The sequence below is a fragment of the Cervus canadensis genome, chromosome 11 (genome assembly GCF_019320065.1).
Source record: "Cervus canadensis isolate Bull #8, Minnesota chromosome 11, ASM1932006v1, whole genome shotgun sequence".
NCBI lineage: Eukaryota > Metazoa > Chordata > Mammalia > Artiodactyla > Cervidae > Cervus > Cervus canadensis.
In genome coordinates this window covers 72,019,544-72,042,369 of record NC_057396.1, presented here as the reverse complement: position 1 = coordinate 72,042,369, position 22,826 = coordinate 72,019,544, and the positions used below count along the sequence as shown (strand labels likewise).

The following is a 22,826-nucleotide window of genomic DNA, read 5'->3' as shown; positions in this document are numbered from 1 at the left end:
TCATTTTTTCCAGAGATTTTTCAGGGCATTTTTCACCTCTGCATTTCTCAGGGTATAAATCAGGGGGTTGAACATGGGTGTCAAAATACAGTAAAACACGGCCACTATCTTGTCGATGGACAAAGTAGATGACGGCCTCATGTAAATAAATATACAGGGCACAAAGAATAAGGCAACAACCGTGAAGTGGGCCCCGCAGGTGGAGAGGGCTCTGCGCCTCCCCTCTGCACTGTGGGACCTCAAGGAGCGCAGGATGACGAGGTAGGAGGCAGCCAGCAGGAGGAAGTTCAATAGGCAGATCACGCCACTGTTGGCCACCACCAGCAGGCCGATGACAGAGGTGTCCGTGCAGGCAAGTTCCAGCAAGGGGTACAAGTCACAGACAAAGTGATTGATCACGTGAGGCCCGCAGAAGGGCAACTGCAGGACCAGCAGGAGCTGAGCCAGGGAGTGCAGGAAGCCCCCCAGCCAAGCCAGCCCCACCAGCAGGGCACAGAGATGCCGGGTCATGACAGCCATGTAGTGCAGGGGCTTGCAGATGGCCACATAGCGGTCATAGGCCATCACCGTGAGCAGGATGATCTCAGTCCCTCCCAGTAAATGGGCTACAAAGAATTGAGCCAGGCAGCCCTCAAAAGTGAAGGCTCTCCCCTCATACAAGGAGTCAGCAATGAGTTTGGGAGTCATACACGAGGAATAGCAAGTATCAATAAAGGACAAACAGGAGAGGAAAAAGTACATAGGCGAGCCCAAGGTGGGGCTGAAGACAATGGTGATCATGATAAGTAGGTTGCCTCCAACAGAGACTAGATAGACAATCAAAAAGAACACAAACAAGACCCTCTGCACCTTGGGGTTTTGTGAGAGTCCCAGCATGAAAAACTCCGTGACATTTCTTGGACTATCCATGAATCGTGAGCTGCCACAGGAACTTGGGCGAAAAGAGGTTTACCAAGAAAAAATTATTACTACCTCTTATAAGACATTTCAAAAATTAAAAAATGGGGGAATTCAATGTGCAATACAATTAAACCAAATCCTGAATCCCAAAGCAAAAACATACATATTATTTTCTGCACTTCAAATCAGTAATTTTCCCAAAGTACAAAGCTAAATCACAGACAAAACAACTCCGCAAAATATTACATCTCTTGCTTTGTAACCATTAAGAATAAATTCTCATTTTTTTAGATCGATATCTTCAAGGAGTCTTTTATAATAAAAATTTTATATATACATATATAAGTTCATTAAAAATACCCAGTTATGGGAAAATAATTTTCCTAAATATTTTTCATAGCCACAGTTCCAACTTCCAATTGTACTGTTCAATGCACCTAATTATCTTCTATATTTCCTCCACCATCTACTATCACCATGGAAATCATCGTTGACTTTTCCCTTTACTAGTTTCATCTTATAATACCAAAATGAATCACTGCAGCTTTTCAGATCTTATTCCTTAACCTTCATCCATTCATCCATTCATTCATTCATTTATTTATTTATTCCATAACATTCTTGAGGACCTACCACACTGTGGGTTTCCCTGGTGGCTCAGTCAGTAAAGAATCTGCCTGCAGTGAGGGAGACCCAGGTTAGATCCCTGGGTTGGGACGATTCCCTGGAGAAGGGAATGGCTGCCCACTCCAGTATTCTTGCCTGGAGAATCCATGGACATAACATCCTGGCAGGTTCTCAAAGGGTCAAATACAACTGAGTAACAAATGCTTTCACTTCACTTTCACCAGACCCAACCACAGTTCTCAGCACTAGATTTAGACTAATTAGCTAAGTTGATGGTTTCGATAATAACATCATAGCTGGTGTCTCCATCATCTTTCTCACCCAGACACCCGCTCCGTGGTCCACATTTCAGTCACAATAATATTTATAAAACTTAATCATTCAATCATGCCATTATCCAGCTTAAAATTCTTCAAAGACTCCTCTTTATATCCAAGATAAAATCTAAGTATTTTAGTCTCATTACAAGTCCCTGGACCCTGCAAACCCATCCATGATGTTCTTCAGCTCCCCTCGCTGTTCATTACTGTGGACTACCCTAAATTTCTGACCAAGTCATGCTCATTCACACCTCATTGCCTTCCACGTATTATTCCATCACCCCACCTACTGCCCCATCCTACATACCCATTCCCAATTCTACTTACTGACTCAAACATCCTTCAAAGTTTCCACAAGGAAAATGATCTCCCCCCTCACCTTAGTCTAAATTATCAGAACTTCCACTGTGCACCAACATCATCTCCATCCTGGACTTTTGCACCCTAAGTTGTATTGGTCTTCCTCCACCCTCCCACCCTACATTAGGAGTAGCTCGGAAGCAGGAATTTTTGTGCTCAGTATCCTCATTGCCAGACATGAAGCAGCGTTCAATGAGTGTCTGTTGAATGAATAAAAATCTAAAACCAAAAAATATAGGAAACTTACAATACCTGGATCTAAGAAGGTTGATAGCTTCTTACTAGAATTTTTATTAACTTCTAACATGGCAGGGTGATAGAACCAATAGAATTCTTGACAGGTCATCTGGTCTGTATTTCTGCATCATCTGGTCTTTCTTCCACCTGCTTTGATGATATGTGTGTTAAATGCCTAAATAGGATTTTTAAAAGTTCTTGCTGAGAGGGAAAAAAAAATGCAGTGAGAAAGTATCTGTGATTTCATAATCTCTTCTTTGACTTGGAAATCTCCCACAATCCTGAGTGACCCAGGTTCAAAACCTGGATAAGAGATTTCATCTATTTATGGGCTACAGTGGACTTCTTAAATCTTCACTTGCTATTTTTTTCTGCTTAAAAACCCATTAAGAGAGTTTGTGACAATTTGACAGATGCATCTTTGGTTTTGACCTTGACATACTAAGTAAGCAGCCCAAGTCACAGAAGCTAGGTTGTGGGATACCCTCGCCCTATATCCCCTCCTACACCATAAAGGGTCCTCCAGGGCCCATAGTACAAAGCCCACGGAGCGGACAGAGAAACAGAAGAAAGACAAAGCTGCTCGCTCTGGTTTTTGCCAAGGTTGTGTATCAACAAATCTTCTAAGGAAAAGGTGGGGGGAGTAATTACAAAAATAAATCAGGATGATTAGACAAAGTCTAGAAAACATTTAAAGGAGATTAAAATATAACTTTTAGTACTGCCATCCAAAAGGAAAATTCTCAATTTTCTAGTGCATTCTCCTTCCACTTTCTTCTATATATGGATTTTTGTTCACTTCTCACTTATACTTTTAAAATCATACCATATATTTAACATATAATTTTCATTTATATTATAATTTAAACATTTCCCATATCATTGTAAACTCTTTCAACATTATTTTAACAATTGCATACTATTCTTTCAAGTGGATTTATCTGATAATAAGTCATTGTCCCTAATAGTACGAAAACTTCAACATGTATTCATTTATTTCTGGGTCCCAAGGATAATTTCTCAAATGAATACACAATGTGAAAGTGTGAACGTGTTAGTCACCCAGTCGTGTCCGACTCTTTGCAACCCCATGGACTGTACCCAGCCAGGCTCCTCTGTCCCTGGAATTCTCCAGGTAAGAATATTGGAGTGGGTTGCCATTCCCTTCTCCAGAGGATCTTCCTTGCGCAGGGATGGAACCTGCATTTCCTACATTGCAGGTGGTTTCCTTACCATCTGAGCTATCAGGGAAGCCCCAAATATACAATAGAACATTACAGATATTATAAAGACTTTTGATGTCTCTAACCGAAAGAGTACTACTCCCAATTTACACAGCTATCAACAAAATGTCTTAGATTATTTCTTTCTTTCACCCAGGCCAGTAACGGATATCACAATTTTTTTTTTTTTTTGCTAAATTTTGTCTTTCTTTTTCTTCTTTTTGTTTGACCACTGCTGATGGTAAACAACTTCCTGTGTTTTTCTATCCAATGTATTCTCTCTTTGGAAATTGTTGAAACTGTAAAGAGCAATTTGGAGTGAACTGAGAAGTAACTTGGGAGAAGGCAATGGCACCCCACTCCAGTACTCCTGCCTGGAAAATCCCATGGATGGAGGAGCCTGGTAGGCTGCAGTCCATGCGGTCGCGAAGAGTTGGACACGACTGAGCGACTACAGTTTCAATTTCCACTTTCACGCATTGGAGAAGGACATGGCAACCCACTCCAGTGTTCTTGCCTGGAGAATCCCAGGGATGGGGGAGCCTGGTGGGCTGCCATCTATGGGGTCGCACAGAGTCGGACACGACCGAAGCAACTTAGCAGCAGCAGCAAAGAAGTAACTTAGTAGATGATTGATGTTTCCCAATCTTAGCCTCTTAGGTAAAAACTCTTAAAATTTCTTCCCAAGCCAGTTTTGGAATTGGTTGAGGAAATTTTATGTCCATATAATTGGCCTATTTGAATATATAACTCAGCATTATGTTATGCACCATATCGTTTCATCATTACAATGAGACTGAAAAGCAAATATTATTTTCTCCTTCATAGATGATGAAATTAAATATCAGTGAAATCTCTTCTCATACTTAACTATCCCAAGGCTAGCAAGTGGTAAAACAGAATTTGACCACAGCTGTATCTAATGTCAAATTCACACACTTTTCATTGCATCATTCTATTAGGTTAGAAAACAGCCTGAGTTTCATAATTCTTTCTTTCCTAAGCAGCGCTACTTGCTGTGAATAGTGCCTGACCGAGTGACTGAGTCGGGAGGTCTGGGTTCTGGTCCTAACTCATTCAAGAGGTAACTGTGAGACTTCTGGAAGTTCACTGCACCTTTCTGAGCCATAATATTCTCACTTGTAAAGCGACGGAAACTGAAGGTAAAAAAGTGTTATCAAGACATAGAGAACAAACACACGGACATAAAGGGGGTAAAGGGGGGATGGGATAAACTGGGAGATTGGAACTGACATGTATGCACTGCTGTGTGTAAAATATATAACTAATGACAACCTACTGTATAGCACAGGGGAAAAAAAGGTACAATTAGTTTGTAGGCCATATATTAAGTTAACCTTAAAAATGCATTCCAATATACATTGAGTGCAGACAAATACTGTTTGATTCCACATATATGAGATGCCTAGGCTTCCCTGGTGACTCAGATGGTAAAGAATCTTCCTGCAACGTGGGAGACCCAGGTTCGATCCTGGGTTGGGAAGATCCCCTGGGGAAGGGAATGGCAACCCACTCCAGTATTCTTGCCTGGGAAATCCCATGGACAGAGGAAGGAGTCTGGCAGGCTACAGTCCATGGGGTGCAAAGAGTTGAACACAACTGAGTGACTCACAGACACACATGTGAGATGCCTAAGACAGTCAGGTGTAGAGTCAGAAAGTACATTGGCAGATGCCAGGGGTCGGGGGCAGGAGGAGGAGGAGGAGGAGGAAGGGGAGCTGGTGTTTAACCGAGACAGAGTTTCAATCTAGGAAGGTGAAAAATTCAGGAAATGGATGATAGTGAGAGTTGCAAAACAATGTGAATGTTCTTAGTACCACTGAACCATACAGTTAAATATGGTTAAAATAGTGTGTTTTATATTATGTAACTTTTACCACAAATTTAAAAAAATGTTTTAAGTGTCATCAGCTGTAACCAGCTGTGGTGGTGTTTGGTGTTTACTCATTCAGTCCTGTCCGACTCTGCCACTCCATGGACTGTGGCCCTCCAGGCTCCTCTATTCATGGGATTTCTCAGGCAATAACTAACTGAGCCTGTTAGTAAACTGAAGTTTTTCCTTGTGTTTGTGAGCCATTGTTTTCATTTTTATAATCTCAGCACAATTTGAGACCTGGGTTTGGATCCCAGGGTTGGTACTCATTAATGGTATGAATTTGAGCAGATTTTTAACCTCTTTATGCCTTCATTTCTTCTTCCTTGTATCTAAAGGAATAAAAATCTGCTTTCATTTTTTTCCCCTTAGTTATTATCACAGAAATAAATCTCAAGGATCTCTCTAGTGCAGTTCACTCCTTCAAGACCCTGGATACCAATCCTCTGATTTTGGACTCTGCAACTCCAAAGTTAGTTACTTCAGCAATTACAAGTCTGAAAGAAGGACTTCACAGATTTTACATGCACTTTGAAAGATGAGCTATACTTGAAAAAAAAAGAAAGATGAGCTATATGAAATCATAAGGGAAATGTCATATTTAAATTATTTGTAAGCCATGTAAAGCTGAAGTTCATTCACAGCTCCTGAGAGTCACAGTAGGGTCAAAAGGCCCACCCGCAATTACTAAACCCAAAATACATTCTCCTGGTAGCCAGGAAGAAATGGACAATGTAGCAATGAGAGAATTTATCTTCCATGTTCCACTTTGCATGCAGACATATCAACCCAAGGCACAGGGAGAAACTAACAGATTGGAACCAGTGCTCCAAACACGTGTTGTAGTCTTCCGTTTATATGGCAGGTCATGAAGAGACACATTATAGTGAACCCATCAACTCAGGAAAACTATAACCTGTGTCTGAGGTTTCAAGAAAATTTTGCCTAAAGAGAAGTCTTCACTCGCCCAGCCTAAGCTTAGTATCAAAGAACAGTCTGTTGTTGTTAAAAAAAAAAAAAAAAAAACAGTTCAAATTTACACACTAGAGGGAGAAGTCTTCGTAAAAGGATAGAGGGAAGAGAGGCATTTTCTACAAACAGGAGCTTCTGGGAAGGAGGAGTCAGAGAAAGAGCAATCAAGGAAGAGAGATCGTTTTTGGCTTTTTGTTTGTTTGTTTGTTTACAAAGAGTAAGAACAACCATGTATTGACGTTTCATTGTCACCGGTTAGAAAGAAAAGGCCGCCCACTCCAGCAATCTTGCCGGGAGAGTTCCATGAACAGAAGAGCCTGGCAGGCTACAGTCCATGGGGTTACAAAGAATCAGCCATGACTGAGCAACTATCACTCACTTCGCAGTAAACTCTTTACACGCATCATCTCAATCTCCACAATAGCCCTTAAGATACATGTGTCAAGATGTACAGAATAGACTTTTGGACTCTGTGGGAGAAGGCGAGGTTGGGATGTTTTGAGAGAACAGCATCGAAACATGTATATTATCTAGGGTGAAACAGATCACTAGCCCAGGTTGGATGCATGAGACAAGTGCTCGGGCCTGGTGCACCGGGAAGACCCAGAGGGATCGGGTGGAGAGGGAGGTGGGAGGGGAGATCAGGATGGGGAATACATGTAAATCAATGGCTGATTCATGTCAGTATATGACAAAAACCACTACAATATTGTAAACCACTACAAAATTTAGCCTCCAACTACTCAAAAAATAAATGGGAAAAAAAAGATACATGTGCCATCTTTATAATGAAGAGTCTGTGTCAAAGATAATTGGCATGCTCAAGCTTACTTCTCACGACCAGTAAGTAGCCCAGTCTGGATTTTAATTGAAGTTATCTATTTGAATACACATCAGGGGTTTGAAAGGGCATGACCCTGAAGTAGTAAATGGTCAGTTGTGATCAACTGGAAATAGCAATAGATTCTGCCAAAATGAGCAGACGCTCACTCTGGGTAAAAAGGAAATTTACAGGCTAAAGCATCATTAAACCAGAACATTCATAGCTGGGGCCCAGAACTTAAAAATGTGTTACATTGAGGAATTCAACCAGGTCCAAAATACCAGCCTGTCCTCTTCTGAAAACTGGGAGAGAGAAGTATCAGCCTTTTTATGCTTTGCTATAAAAAAGACTGAGACATAGAGTCAAAAACTGCGAAATTAAAAAAGCTCTGACATTCAGGGATTCACTGGTGGTTGGCTTCGATCCCCAACCCAGGGGATCCCATGTGCCATGGAGTGGCTACGCCCAGTGCCCCAACTGTTGGGACTGTGCTCTGGCGCCCAGGAACTGCAACTCCTGAGCCCATACCCCGGAGCCTGTGCTCTGCAACGGGAGGGACCCCGCAATGGAAGACGTGCTCACAGCAACAAGGGGTTACCCTGTGCAGCAACAAAGGCCCAGCACAGCCAAAAATAAATAAAGACATAAAACTATTTCAAAAAAATAATTTAATTGCTTTAAAAAAAAAAAAAAAACTCTGGCATTCTAATGGACATGAATGGTCCAAAGAATATTTTTATTCAAAAAGAAAAAAAAATTACAATATTAAACCAGCAAAGGAGCAGTTCAGTGTATTCTAAAGTCTCTGACAGTGGTCGTAGCATCTCCAGTTTGGATCAGCTTTTGTACTGACGGGGTTCCACATCTGAGTGGATGGGCACTAACACTTCCCAGAATTAATCAAATCAAAATAGAGCTGAGATATGGGAAGAGCCTTAGATTCTCTATTTGTTTACTCATTCATTCATTCATTCAACAGGTATTATTTTAGGTATTGGGCTAATTGATCGGGAAGCAGCAGAGGAAATTAGCTTGATTCCTCTTCTCACAGAGAGCGTGGTGGTCAGTGCTGTGACAGACATTACAAATGAGCACAAGGATGAGTCCCACCCCAACCTGGAGGCAAAGAGTGGGAAAACTAAATGACTCACAAGTGCTAAACGTGGTTGCCTCAGCACTGAGCACTGGCTTCTTGCTGCACAGATACACTCAACTCTCACCCGGGAACCTTGCCACTGCCACGCTACAGCCCCTGGAAGACAGCCCCGCAAGTCTCCCACCCATTTCTCTATGCTCCTCAGTTCCTCCACCCATCCAGCTCTCCTAGTCAGGGGACCCCTTTATTTCAAGTTCTGCAATGCCCTCCTCTATAACTAAGCTCCAATCTCTGACATCCAAGTCGTTGATTAGGGCCCATAAATTTCAACACACTGATTGTAATTGACCCTTCCAGCCTCACCCATAACTGTGAGAGTCATAAACAAAGAAAGTCAAAAGAACTTTTTTTACAGAATGCTGCAGAATTCCAGAAGAAGGTGCTATGTAATTGCCAGGTAAACTCACTAATCCTCGCAGATAAGGGTAGCTGAAAATATATTTTAAAGAGAAGTTGAATCGCTTTCAGAAAGAGCTTGAGAAATTTTGTATTATCTGTCATCTTACATCCTTATAATGAGGGGCTGGCAGAGGAGAGGTAGAGAAACATGCAAAAGAAATTATAACAATTCTGAATGGGTGTGGGACTCACTACCCTGGACTGGGCTGTTCTACATCTGATGACAAATTCTTAATATTATTATATCCTCAGATTCTGAAATAGTCATAAAACCATGGAGGTCCCAGTTCTTCCACTCAGCCAATTTGAGCCTGTTTCTTCATTTGTAAAATAGGGATGCCAATAATTATCCTCTACCTGCCCTGGATAAGACCAGATGAAAAAAAAATAAATGAACATGTTGTAGACATTGCAAAGCTTTAGGAAAATATGCTGTTTATTATTATTACTTATATGTTATTAATTTTTCTCAATTCACACCCTAAAATCGGGTAAAAAATGGGATTTTGAAAACTTTAATCAAAATTTAGAAAAATGAACTTAGGTTCTTTGCAAACTATCAAATGAGTTGTTTCATTGTCTGTTTCCATCGGAAATGATAGAACTTTGAATTTAGTAGAAAAGATATCAACAATGAAGGAAAACTCACCTGTACAGCAAGGTTGAAGGACTTGAATAATGTGTAGTTTATTTTCTTGCTTGGATATTTCTCTAGAAAAAGTCTTGAAGATTAGAAATTTCTGAAATATGAGTTGAAGTTTTGGATTCTGCCTGTAGGAGTGGGTCCCAGCATCTCTCCTGTGGCAATCACCACAGCCCTGAACTTGCTTAAAGCTGGTCGAGCCCTGCTGGCCCTCTGGAGTCAGAGTGGGAAAGCCAGAGATGGCCACTCCATGCCTTAGATGGCCCCGGTCCTAAGGCCCTGATGTCTGAGGTCTCGGATGCAACCACTAAATGTATAACACCCACCGGAACGGGAACATCTTAATCTCCTTTTCCTGGAAACAGGAACTGAAAGGAACTGACCCCTCCTCGCAGTCAGCTAGAAGAAGCTGGCAATGGCCCAGGGATTTAAACAGTGTGCCCTGTGAGACCCTGTCTCAGAGGCCATCACGTCTACTCACTGTGGACCAGGGCCAGCACGTGGAAACACAGAAGCGGACAAGGGTGGTCACGAGAGCTGGACCTGTGGCCCCAGGTTGCCCAGCCTTCCGTGGTCGCTCGGTTATTAACGCTATTCCAGGAAAACAGCTTAACCCTCCATCTCGGATTCCTGCCAAAGAGGATTCTGAGGCATCTGGGTTTCTGCTCCAGATTTCTCCCTTCAGGCAAATTATTTAACATTTAACCTTCTGTGCTTCGGTTTCCTCACCTGAAAAATGGGGCTAAAATAGTGTTTACTTGGGTACTAACAGCACAGTGACTATCATTAATACATTTATATACTTGAAACTTGTGAAGAGAGCAGATTTTAAATGTTATCACCACACATCAAAAAAAGTAGTAAGGAAATGGAGGTGTTAACTGACCTATTGTGGTCATCATTTCACTATACATATATCAAGTCATCACATTGTACACCTTAAACTTACGTATGCTAGATGTCAATAATATCTTGATGAAGCTGGAAAAAAAAATACACCTACCTCATAAGGCCTTTATGAGGATAAAATGGGAGTCTATATAAAATGCTTAGAACAAATGGCACTCAGTAATTGTTATGTAATTATTTACTATCACTGCTACCATTACTAACACCATCACCGTAACTAACACCATCACCATTACTAACACCATCACCGTAACTAACACCATCACCATTACTAACACCATCACCGTTACTAGCACCATCACCGTTACTATCCTCAATGTTGCTATTTCCTAACCATGTGCACAGGCTTCCCTGGTGGCTCTGTGGTAAAGAATCTGCCTGCCAGTGCATGAGACGCAGGTTTGATCCCTGGGTCAGGAATATCCCCTGGAGAAGGAAACAGCAACCCACTCCACTCTTCTTACCTGGGAAATCCTAGGGACGAAGGAGCCTAGTGGGCTACAGTCCATGGGGTCACAAAGAGTCGGACATGACTGAGCAAGTAAACAATAGTAACAACGAGCACGTGCATCTAACCACTTCTGTGCCACTACAGCAACTGCATTGCAGCATATGAAGATAGCATACAGAAAGTTTAGTAACATAAAGGAAATCCCGATGATGCAGCCCGGGTGAAATGGGGGCAGGGGAGGGAGGCTCAGGAGGGAGGGACCTATACTTACAGCTGATTCACGCTATTGTATGGCAGAAACCAACAGAACATTGTGAAGCAATTATCCTCCAATTAAAAATAAATAAAATCAAATCAAATAAAGGAAATCCTGAGTGCTAGTATCAGGCACCAGTGCTCTCAGCGGCCACCAACCACATCACGTTCTAGGGAGTCTCTAGCTCAGGTCGCCTCCATCTCTTGAGGCTGCTTCTTCCGGCCCCATCACATCTGCTGGATCTTCTCTTCCCTCTATCCAGAGCCCCACATGTCTACCTCCAGATCTTTGGAGAGAGAAAAAATTTCTTACAACTTCTTCACTCAAAATAATCCCCCTTTTATTTTGGTGTTTTATACTTTATTCTGTTACTGATATGTTTTATTAGGTACGAATAGACTAAACAGGGCGGCTTAGATCTTCTCTGCTTCAACTTCTCTTAGAGATTCAGGGACCTTGACTTTATAAAAGTCAAATGATAATGGAAATCTTTTTCTTAATAAAGCAGTAGTACTCACTCCAAAGATGAATTTTGTCATCATCTTTAGTATGTTCAAAGACTTAAGGCTCATTTTTTATAGCGTGAGACTGAAAATCTTCTCAAATGTTCCCTCCGCCTCCCCCAGTGGCTATAGAAGACCCGGAGGCCCTCTTCCTTCTGTGACTTTTTCAGCATCTCCACTCTCAAACAATGGCCTCTAACGCTTGGCTCTAAACCTTAACATGCTATCACATGGTGACACCTGCTTCACGCATTTCTCTCTTCCCTCCTCCCGTTGGTCATTTTTTACCCAGATGGCACATTAGAGAACTGTAAAAATGAAACTATAAGCAATCCATTAATTTTTTTCTTGAAATAGTGGGATATAAAATCCGATAGGGTCATTTGAAAGTTTATAAATCTAACTTCTCATTTTAAAGAAAAGAGAACCGAAGCTCAGGAAAGGTAATGAAAGTGTGGGGAAATGGTGGAAATTAAGAGCTAGGATCCATCTCAGAAAATCTATGGCCTTGTCAAAGTCACCGCACCACTCTGACCTTCATCCCATCTGCTCATCCTTCCATCCAAGAGGAACTGACACATTTGAGCTGGACATTGTGTACAATGGGGTTTCAGGTTAAGGAGGGTCATATAGGAAAAAAAAATACACATGGCTTCCTCCCCCATAGCATGGTCCATCTAGTAGGCATAATGACTCATTTGGGGGGATGTAATTTGGGATCAGGAAGACTTTTCAGGATTGCAACAATATAACCCAGGGGCACCCTGGAGTTAAACATTGTTAAAAGCAGAGACATTACTTTGCCAACAAAGGTCCATCTAGTCAAGGCTATCGTTTTTCCAGTGGTCATGCATGAATGTGAGAGTTGGACTCTAAAGAAAGCTGAGCACCAAAGAAGTGATGCTTTTGAACTGTGGTGTTGGAGAAGACTCTTGAGAGTCCCTTGGACTGCAAGGAGATCCAATCAGTCCATCCTAAAGGACATCAGTCGTGGGTATTCATTGGAAGGACTCATGTTGAAGCTGAAACTCCAATATTTTGGCCACCTGATGCAAAGAGCTGACTCATTTGAAAAGACCCTGATGCTGGGAGGGATTGGGGGCAGGAGGAGAAGGGGATAACAGAGGATGAGATGGTTGGATGGCATCACCAACTCAATGGACATGAGTTTGAGTAGACTCCGGGAGTTGGTGATGGACAGGGAGGCCTGGCGTGCTGCGGTTCATGGAGTCAAGAAGAGTCAGACTTGATTGAGCAACTGAACTTAACTGAACTGAACTGAATAGTAAGAATTGTTCTTTCTCTTATTTGTGCATTAAATTTTGCAAAGGATTTGCTCACCCATTAACACGTTTTTTTATCAGAATGTTGTGTATTAATAGCAGATGCGATTATCAGTGTTCATTTATTCTGTAATACACTGCTGCCTTAGCAATCATTAATTCAGCTCAGAGGTCTAAGTTTCCTCATTTCAGAAATTCTCCCAAGTAAGGGTGATCCTCCACCACTAATGCAGTAGTTGTGCAGCATTCACCCTCTGGGCACCAGGTGGCGGGGGTCACTGGGGGGAGGTGTCCAGAGGTTAGAGAGATGGTGATCAGTGCTGTGCTGAGGGGCAGCACAGCAAGAGCTCTATCCAGGACAGCTCCTGGTCCCGTGAATAGCGCTCCTCGGAATGGTCCATTCATCCATCCTTCCTAGGTGCCCCTATCCCTACCTCTTCCATTCTTCACTTTATCAAAGAAATTCATTAGCAACTCTATTATCTGTATTAATTGCCATGTGCTAGAAATGCTGTTGTAGTACAAAATAGCCCAAAATTCAGTGGCCTAATCCCAGTGAAAGTTTATTTCTCATTCACACTAAGTCCAGTGCAGATTTGCAGATTTTAGGGACAGCTCTCCACCAAGCTGTGACTCCCAGAAACAGGCCCATGGCAATCTGTGATGCCTCTGGTCTCCTGGGGCTTCAGGACCATCTGCTGGATCATCTGCACCCAGCTAGCCAGTCATCAAAGATGAATTGAGGAGCCCTGGGGACATTTTATGGACCAAACCTAAATGGGTACATCATTTCCACCTATTAGTAACAAGACCCCATGTGGATGTAAGAGGGCCAGGAAAGGCAGCTTGTGTGCCCAGAAGAAAAAGATGAAGTAGTTTGGTAAACATATTCCATTGTTCGGACCACAATTCCTCATTTGCTGGCCTCTATCCCTCCCTTCAGAAAACTAAGGTCATGGCATCTGGTCCAATCACTTCATGGCAAATAGATGGGGAAACAATGGAAACAGTGACAGACTTTATTTTCTTGGGCTCCAGAATCACTGTAGACAGTGACTGCAGCCATGAAATTAAAAGACACTTGCTCCTTGGAAGAAACGATATGATCAACCTAGACAGCATATTAAAAAGCTGTCCAAGCTATGGTTTTTGCAGTAGTCATGTATGGATGTGAGAGTTGGACTATAAAGAAAGCGGAGCACCGAAGAATTAATGCTTTTGAACTGTGGTGTTGGAGAAGACTCTTGAGAGTCCCTTGGACTGCAGGGAGATAAAACCAGTCAATCCTGAAGGAAATAAGTCCTGAATAATCTTTGGAAGGACTGATGCTGAAGCTGAAGTTCCAATACTTTGCCCAACTGATGCAAAGAACTGACTCATTGGAAAAGATCCTGATGCTAGGAAAGATTGAAGACAGAAAAAGGGGATGACAGAGGATGAGATGGTTGGATGGCATCACTGACTCAATGGACATGAATTTGAGCAAGTGCCAGGAGCTGATGATGGACAGGTAAGCCTGGTGTGCTTCAGTCCATGGGGTAGCAAAGAGTCGGACGTGACTGACTGATCTTAATTGAACTGATCCCTCCCCTTTTCCCATCAAAGTTTATTTGTTACTATATTCAAGGAACTTTTGATACTCAATAGACCTTGATAATCTAATTAAAACCAGAGTCCAAATCATTGTCACACACACAAAAAAAGTTTAACTTTTATATTAGCTGCATTCTATGCCATGAATGTTTGTCAAGTACAAACTGTTGTCAATATAGTAGATTCCATGCTCTGGACCCAGGATCCACTGTTTATGGTTCCATGATCTTGGGCCAATAACCTAACATCTCTGTGCCTCAGTCACTCATCTTTGAAATGAAGTTTTTTTTTTTTTTAATTCTTATTGGAGTATAGATGATTTACAAAGTTGCATTAGTTTCAGGTACAACAAAAGTGAATCAGTTATACATATACATATATCCATTATTTTTTAGGTTCTTTTCCCATATAGGTCATTAGAAAGTATTGTGTGGCATGCCCTTTACTATAGAGTAGGTCTGTATTAGTTTAAAATAAGATTTAAAAAAGACAAAGAGAGAGATTGACATTAGGAAGCTGACTTCAAGACTTCTCTTTGGGTAGAACAATCCATAAACCTGGAAATCTTCAGCAGTTCTCCCGTGAGCCCATCAGCAACGACAGGAAGATGCTTGACGTTATCACTGTTTCACTGTCGAGGGCAGCATGGTAGACAATGGGAACAAAGAAAGTAAAATTCCACAGTACTTTGTTTGAGCAATTCTTTTATCAATGATCTTTTTTTTTTTTTGCAATGACCAGAAAAAAGCACCAAATGATATTTGTTAACAGCAGAACAGGACTTCCTTGGTAGTCCAGTGGTTAAGAATCCAGCTGCCCCCACATGCCACAGAGCAATGAAGCCCATTCGCCACAACTATTGCAGCCCATGCCACCTAGAGCCTGTGCTCTGCGGTGAGAAGCCACAGCAATGAGAAGCCTGCTCATCCCAACTGGAGAAAGACTGCACGCAGCAACAAAGACCCAGCACATCCCCAAAAAATTTTTTTCTAAATAGCAGAACAGTAAAAAGGATCCTCCCTTATGTGTTATAAAGACTTAGATAAGCTCCAGTTTCTGCATCTCCCAGAGACTTGAGATCCTGATAAAGGGTTGACTGAAGACTGGTAGGAAGAATTGAAATGTCTTTGGCATGAACTCTCTAAGGTTGGCACAAAGAGGTTCCACTTGGCAGAGCCCAATTCAGGCAGAGCTGAAAGAACAGTAAGTAATAATAATGCCAGAGCCAGGAATGAGGAAATAATTGTCCTCTCCTGGAACATTCTGCCCAGGCTTATTAAGTACCTTCATCTTCCAGAAATTCCCAGCAGAAAATATATGTATTTATTTTGCAGAAAAATTATTCTTCTACCACTTGCTAAAATTCTGAAAATGGTTTAACCAGATGGCTACATTTAACCACAGAACAGAAAGGAAAAATAACCCTGGAAACAGTGAGCCAGGTCCTTTCATTGAAAGAGAATGCTAGAACCAAAACTAATATAATCATTGGGTATAACCTCCAAAAAGGCTGTAATAGCAGATAAATAACCTAAGCATTATTTCACACACACACACAAAAAAAGCTACCATATTTTGTTTTTACCTAGTTTTATGATGGGTGTATAGCATGCTTTTGTTTCTATCTGGTCTTTCGTAACACTCAAAAAAAAAATTAAAAAATAACCTCAACAAGGACATTCTGATGTAAGATGCTTGAAATTGCAGAGTTGGTATTTTGGCCATCAAATTAAAACTGCTCTGGGAGGCAGCATTACCAAGAAAACCTTGGCACTGGAAACATACTCTGTGCAACTGATTTTCAGTTCTTCCATTCTCTAGCTAAACGCCATTGGGCAAGTTACTTGATCCTTCAGAAACTCAGTTTTTTCATATTTCAGGTGGAGAAAATAACACATGTCACGTAGGATGGACAAGCAAAACACTGTACAGGTATTTAGCCCAGATTTGTCATTCAGTAGGTGCTTAATAAATATCAAGTATTATTAGATCTCAAAGGTTGCACGTTAGAGTCAAGTAGGAGATTAGTTTACAAGGCCACTGCCATAGGATTTATTTCCAAGGTTCTCTTTTTTTTTTCATTTATTTTTATTAGTTGGAGGCTAATTACAATATTGTAGTGGTATACTTCTATTTATTTCGAAACATTTTTTATTAAATTTAAATTACAAAGAATCATAAAACTTAGGATACCTAATGGGCAAGTTGGTCTAGTTCTATACAGTTCACAAAATGAAAATAAATGAATAAATAAAGGATTATGAAGACGACTGAACACTATAAATCCCGTGGCACAGTCTGCAGTCATAATAGAAAGACGCAATAGTGGCATCATCCTAAGAGGTGAGGCAATTTCAGAGCAGGCTGAGTCAACACTGCATGTTCGGTACAGTCTGCCCTGATCGGGCACACTATCTTTTCTGAGGCATGCCTTCACTCTCACTAAGGAAGTTCTTGCCCTGAATCTCTGAACTGGGATTTTAGAAGGAACAAGGACTTACTGTAGAGCACAGAGATGCTCAGTGTCATGGGGCAGCCTGGATGGGAGGGGAGTCTGGGGGAGAATGGACACTTGTGTATGTATGGCTGCCTCCCTTCGGCGTCCACCTGAAACTATCACACCAGCGTTAAGTCAGCTATACTCCAGTATAAAATAAAGTGTTTCAAAAATCCTTAAAACAAATGATCTAGGTTTTTTTTCTCTTTTTTTTTTTTACTTATATTAGTTGGAGGCTAATTACTTTACAATATTGTAGGAGTTTTTGCCATACATTGATACAAATCAGCCATGGATTTACACGTGTTCCCTATCCTGAACTCCCCTCCCACTTCCCTCCCCATCCCATCCCTCTGGGTCATCGTTGTGCACCAGCCCTCAGCACTTGTCTCATGCATCAAACCTGGACTGGCGATCTGTTTCACAATTGATAATACACATGTTTCAATGCTGTTCTCTCAGATCAAAAAAGAAGGCATGGCTCTGCTCCCCCTGCTCAGAATGGAGGTCGTTTCCTAAAGCCTGTCACTCTATAACCAAGCTACAGAACCTGACTATGAACAAATCAAGAAAGACATGTAGACAGAATATTTTACAATGTTTTTTAAAGTTTCTTAAAGGATCTGACTATCTTTTATGAATATAAATCTTACATGTAAAGCTTATTTTTCAAAAAGAAATAAGATAATCTGCTGCCTTAATTGAAGTCCTACAAGTACCTGTTTGCCTGCATCTTGTCTTCTCCTGAACTGCTTCTTCACCAATCCCTGAGGTGCTTGAAGAACTCTGGGTTCTAACTCATGGTTCACAAACAGCTGGTTCAGAAAAAACAACCGGGGCTTTGGAAGAGTCCTTGACCTGCAGTTTCCTCAACGGCAAAGTGAGCGTTGTCCGCCTGGGGCAGATCTAGTTTTAGGAAACTGATTAGGGGATACTCAATTCACATTAGTCTTTGACTTCTATTTCCTATTTTCTGAAATGTACGTCAGTCTCAAGAATGCTGCCTTTTTCAGCATTTGAAGAATTCTTCTTGGCCAACATAAGGCGTTTTGATCCTATATATTAGCTAACTCTTGCAACTCAGTGATCAGCTTTTACTTTCACGAGAACTAGAGGCTGAGCTGAGAGGAGCACCATGCTTCCCTGGTTTTTTAACTCACTGTTTCCAGATCTGGCGTCTCGAGCCCTGGTTTCTGTGGACCCAGGAACACATGTGAACATTATAAGGCAGTTCAGGCTGTATTTTGAAGAAACACTTTTCATTTACGTTGAAGTGATTCCATAGAAAAAAACACCTGACAATAACAGAGATTATGAAACCTCAGTTTTGAAATTCAGAGACTTAGATGTGTTTGTGTTTTGTGATCTTTAAAAAGCAGCAGAGGAAAACACAGAGAGAGCAAGAACTCAGAAATCAGACAGTCCTGCATTTGAGTTCAGCCTTTCAGGGACCTAATTCTATGACCTGGATCAAGGCACTGATCTCCCAAAGCCTCAGCCTCTTTATCCATAAAGCAGGAGACTCACACCTACATCACCAGAGCATTTCAGGATGAAATGGAGATAAAATATATGAAATATCTTGGGTAATAGTAAAATATATACATAACACATGCTCTTTTCATACACATACATAATGTGTGTGTGTGCTAAATGACTTCAGTCATGTCTGACTCTGCGACCCTATGGACTGTAGCCCACCAGGATTCTCTGTCCTTTGGATTCTCCAGCCAATGTATGTTATTCTCAGAAAAAATTAAGCAGTGATTATTGATTTGTCTCAAGCAGTATAATATCAGTTTATTGATTAGATGGTTGAGGTGAAAATACAGATGTAACAACCACTGTTCACTTACAATCTGAAGCACTACTGACTTCCGGAAATTTAATAGACCATATATTTATTAAGTTTTACTATATATCATTAAGAGCAAGGTATAAAAATGAGTAAGATTCATGCCATATACCCAAGAGTTAAAGTCTAGGGGCAGAGTCGGGGCTGGAGGGGTAAGAAAAATACACGCTGAAATTTAGGTAGCAAAGGCTTGAAAAGATTCTAGCTAAGTGCTCTGGGAATTCAAAGTACTGAATATATTTTTCTCTCTTTTATCCTGCTGGGACTCCTAAAATGCGAATGTTGGGATGCTTGATGTTGTCACAGAGTTCCGAAAATTATTCTCGTTTTCCTAAATTTGTCTTTCTTTTTGCTGTTCTGGTTGAGTGTTTTCTATTATTCTATCTACCAGATCGTTTATACATTTTTCTGAATCATCTAATCTGCTGTTAATTCCCTTTAGTGTAGTTTTCATTTCATTTATTGTATTCTTCAGCTCTGACTGGTTCCTTTTTATACTTCCTTAATCTTTATTAAAATTCTGTGTTCAACTGTTCTTTTCCCAAGTTCAGTTATGATTGATTCAAACTCTTTATCAGATAAATTATCTCTCTGTTTCACTCAGGTTTTTTCATGGATTATTTTCTTGTTCTTTCATTTGAAACCTATCCCTTTGCCTCTCATTTTGTCTAACTTTCTCTGTGAAACTAAGTGAAGCTGTCACCCATGCCGGCCTTGGAGGCATGTCCTTCTGAGGAGGCAGCCCTGTGCAGTCTGCGTGTGCCCCGTGGCTTGGGGGGAGCTCCCCCTGTGTGCAGTGGCCGTCACCGCCCTGTTGGAGGTGGACTCTGGCCCAAGGAGATGAACCAGGAGCCCTGAGAGCAGCGGGCTTCTCCCAGGTTTGATGGCAGTCTCCAGCCTGGTTTGGGAGCTGGCTGGGGTGTGAGGTCTTGCAGCTGCACTTCCCAGGTGGTGCTGGTGGTAAAGATGCCGCGGCCAATGCAACAGATGAGAGACACAGTTTCGATCCCTGGGTCAGGAAGATCCCCTGGAGAGGGGCATGGCAACCCACTCTAGTATTCTTGCTTGGAGAATGCCACGGACAGAGAAGCCAGTGGGCTACATACAGTCCATGGGATCACAAAGAGATGGACACAGCTGGAGTGACTTAGCACGCACACACGTGAGGAGCTTGGTTACAGGATGGGCGGGGGTCTGGGCAGTGGGTGCCACACCACTGGGCTCGTTCCACGCCCTCCCAAGGGTGCCCAGGGGATGCACGCGGCAGGGGTGGAGGTCTCTATCCTGTCGCTTCCCTCTCTCCCTTCAGAGAGTGAGCACAATGACGGACGCTCTGCCGGGGGCTATCTCCACTCGGGACCTGGTCTCGCTCCCTCTCGAGTACGTGCACCAAAGCGTGTACTGACAACGGCTGCCTCCGCCCCCGTCAGAAGTGGGACCAGGGTCCAAGCCGACTTCGTTGCCTCAAAGTGTGCACCCTGCACTGGCAACGGCAGCCCCTGCCTTAGTGGGGAGGAGCAGCAGAGCAAGAGGGGCTGGAACAGGAGCCCAGTGAGGACCTGGGGACACGGGGTGGTCCTGGTGAGCCGGCGGGAGCAACAGGCAGCTCTTAATCCGCTGCCTTTGTGCTGTGACCAGAAGTAAGCAAGTATGTGTGTGTGGTGTTTTCAAGAGCAGAGTCTCTCACAGTCCTCCGGTAATCCTCACCGGTTTTCCATAAGAGGTTGTCTAAACCAGTATCAGAACCAAAGGGCTGGGGTACCTAAGGTGTAGGTCTAAATTCTCACTCCCCAGGGAGGATTCCTGACCCTGTAACACTCGCTTCTCTCCTGGGCCCCCTTGGAAGTATGGGTCTGCTCCTCCTCCCGTACTAGCAGACTCCATGTGGATCTTTCTTTACAGCTTTGTAGGAGAATTCTGCTAGTACCCAGACTGACTGCAGTGAGAGTCACTATATATGTAGTTGTAGTTTTCATATATTCATGAAGGGAGGTGAGTCAGCATCCTCCTACCCTACCATCTTGATCTCTTTCCTTGCAAACTATTCTTCAGTGCAGGCTTAACTGATATTTTATGATTAAAGTGGCATTATATATTTTTGATAGGAATATTATAGCAATTATGCTGTGTGCCTCTCAGTCTAAATATCATAAATGTGTCTAATTACTAAAAAGAGTGCCTTCCAGGATTCTTGATAGTAAAGTCATATTTATCCTTTTTCAATTAATAAATCTCTTGTGGGGAGATGAGTTGAGACTATATAAAATCCTATTTCTCATCAAGAAAAAATTTAATGAGTGTTGAGTTACAAACATTAAGAACTTATTTAGCACCATGCATCAAAAGTTATTACACTTTTTAACAAAGCAAGGTTTCTATAGCAAATAACTTTAAAAATCAGTATCATTAAAGATTTCTGTTCAGGAAACTTAGAACATTGTTATTTATATTATAAAATTTCAGAAACAATTTAAACATCTAAAAGAAAAGTGGCCAATTAAGTAACAGGAAGAGAAAATATATGGTAAGTGATTACAGTGAAGTTGATTAAGAGTAACTCTAAAATTAGCAAGTCCTGGGAACTGTCCTTCATCTCATTCTGCCCCTTCAGTTTGGACAGAGCATCACTTAAACCCAAGGATCAAGACCAAGGCTCAGCCTCTACCTCTCTTTTGGTTTCACTGCTCTGATCCACAGCCTCTTCATGGCCTTCTTCACTTCAGCATTTCTCAGGGAGTAGATGACAGGGTTGAGCAGTGGGGTGATCACCGTGTAGAACATGGCCACCATCTTGTCCGCAGACAGGGTGGTGGAAGGTCTCAGATAGATGAAGACGCAGGGCCCAAAGAACAAGGTGACCACGGTGATGTGGAACCCACAGGTGGACAGGGCCTTGCGCCGCCCCTCGGAGCTCCGAGTCCTCAGATGGAGCAAGATGACCACATAGGAGGCTAAGAGGACCACGAAGCTGATCACAGACAGGGTCCCCCCGTTGGCAACGATCAGAAGACCAACGAGGAAGGTGTCAGAGCAGGCAAGTTTGAGCAGGGGTAGCACGTCACAGAAATAGTGGTCGATCACATTGGGGCCACAGAAGGGCAAGTGGAAGATGAGAAGGATTTGAGCCAAGGAATGCACAAAGCCCCCCACCCATGCTGCTCCCACCAGGAAGGCACACGCCTGCCGGTTCATGATGGTGGTGTAGCTGAGGGGCTTGCAGATGGCCACGTAGCGGTCATAGGCCATCACAGTGAGCAGGAAAGTCTCAGTGCCACCAAACAAGTGAATAAAGAAAACCTGTGACATGCAGCCCCACAGAGATATGGCTTTCCTTTCAGCCAGCAGATCTGAGATGAGTCTGGGGGCTGTCGTCGAGGCGTAGCAGATCTCCACAAAGGAGAGGTAGCTGAGGAAGAAGTACATGGGGGAGCCAAGGCTTCTGCTGCTCATGACAATGAGGACAATGAGGAAATTCCCCAGCACGATGGCTACATACAGGAGCAGAAATATCACAAAGCAGACTTTCTGCACCAGCTGATTGGGAGAAAGTCCCAGGAAAATAAACTCTGTCACATTGTGTGTTTTAGCCATGACGTAGCCACCAGGAAACAGTGGTTGACTTTATTTTTCTGGGCTCCAAAATCACTGCAGATGGTGACTGCAGCAATGAAATTAAAAGACACTTACTCCTTGGAAGGAAAGTTATGACCAACCTAGACAACATATAAAAGGCAGAGACATTACTTTGCCAACAAAGGTCCGTCTAGTCAAGGCTATGGTTTTTCCATTGGTCATGTATGGATGTGAGAGTTGGACTATAAAGAAAGCTGAGCACCGAAGAATTGACACTTTTGAAATGTGGTGTTGGAGAAGACTCTTGAGGGTCCCTTGGACTGCAAAGAGATCCAACCAGTCCATCCTAAAG

The 22,826-nt window shown here is 42.3% G+C and overlaps 2 protein-coding genes across 2 annotated transcripts; both read right to left on the bottom strand.

Annotated features, from left to right (window-relative positions):
* LOC122449898 (olfactory receptor 140) lies at positions 1–909 on the bottom strand. The gene has a single exon (XM_043481980.1). It carries the CDS (start codon positions 907–909, stop codon positions 1–3), a length of 909 nt encoding a protein of 302 aa, XP_043337915.1.
* Positions 910–21,562: 20,653 nt separating this feature from the next.
* On the bottom strand, positions 21,563–22,492 carry LOC122449887 (olfactory receptor 4X2-like). The gene has a single exon (XM_043481944.1). The coding sequence runs from the start codon at positions 22,490–22,492 to the stop codon at positions 21,563–21,565; it is 930 nt and encodes a 309-aa protein (XP_043337879.1).
* Positions 22,493–22,826: the final 334 nt, after the last annotated feature.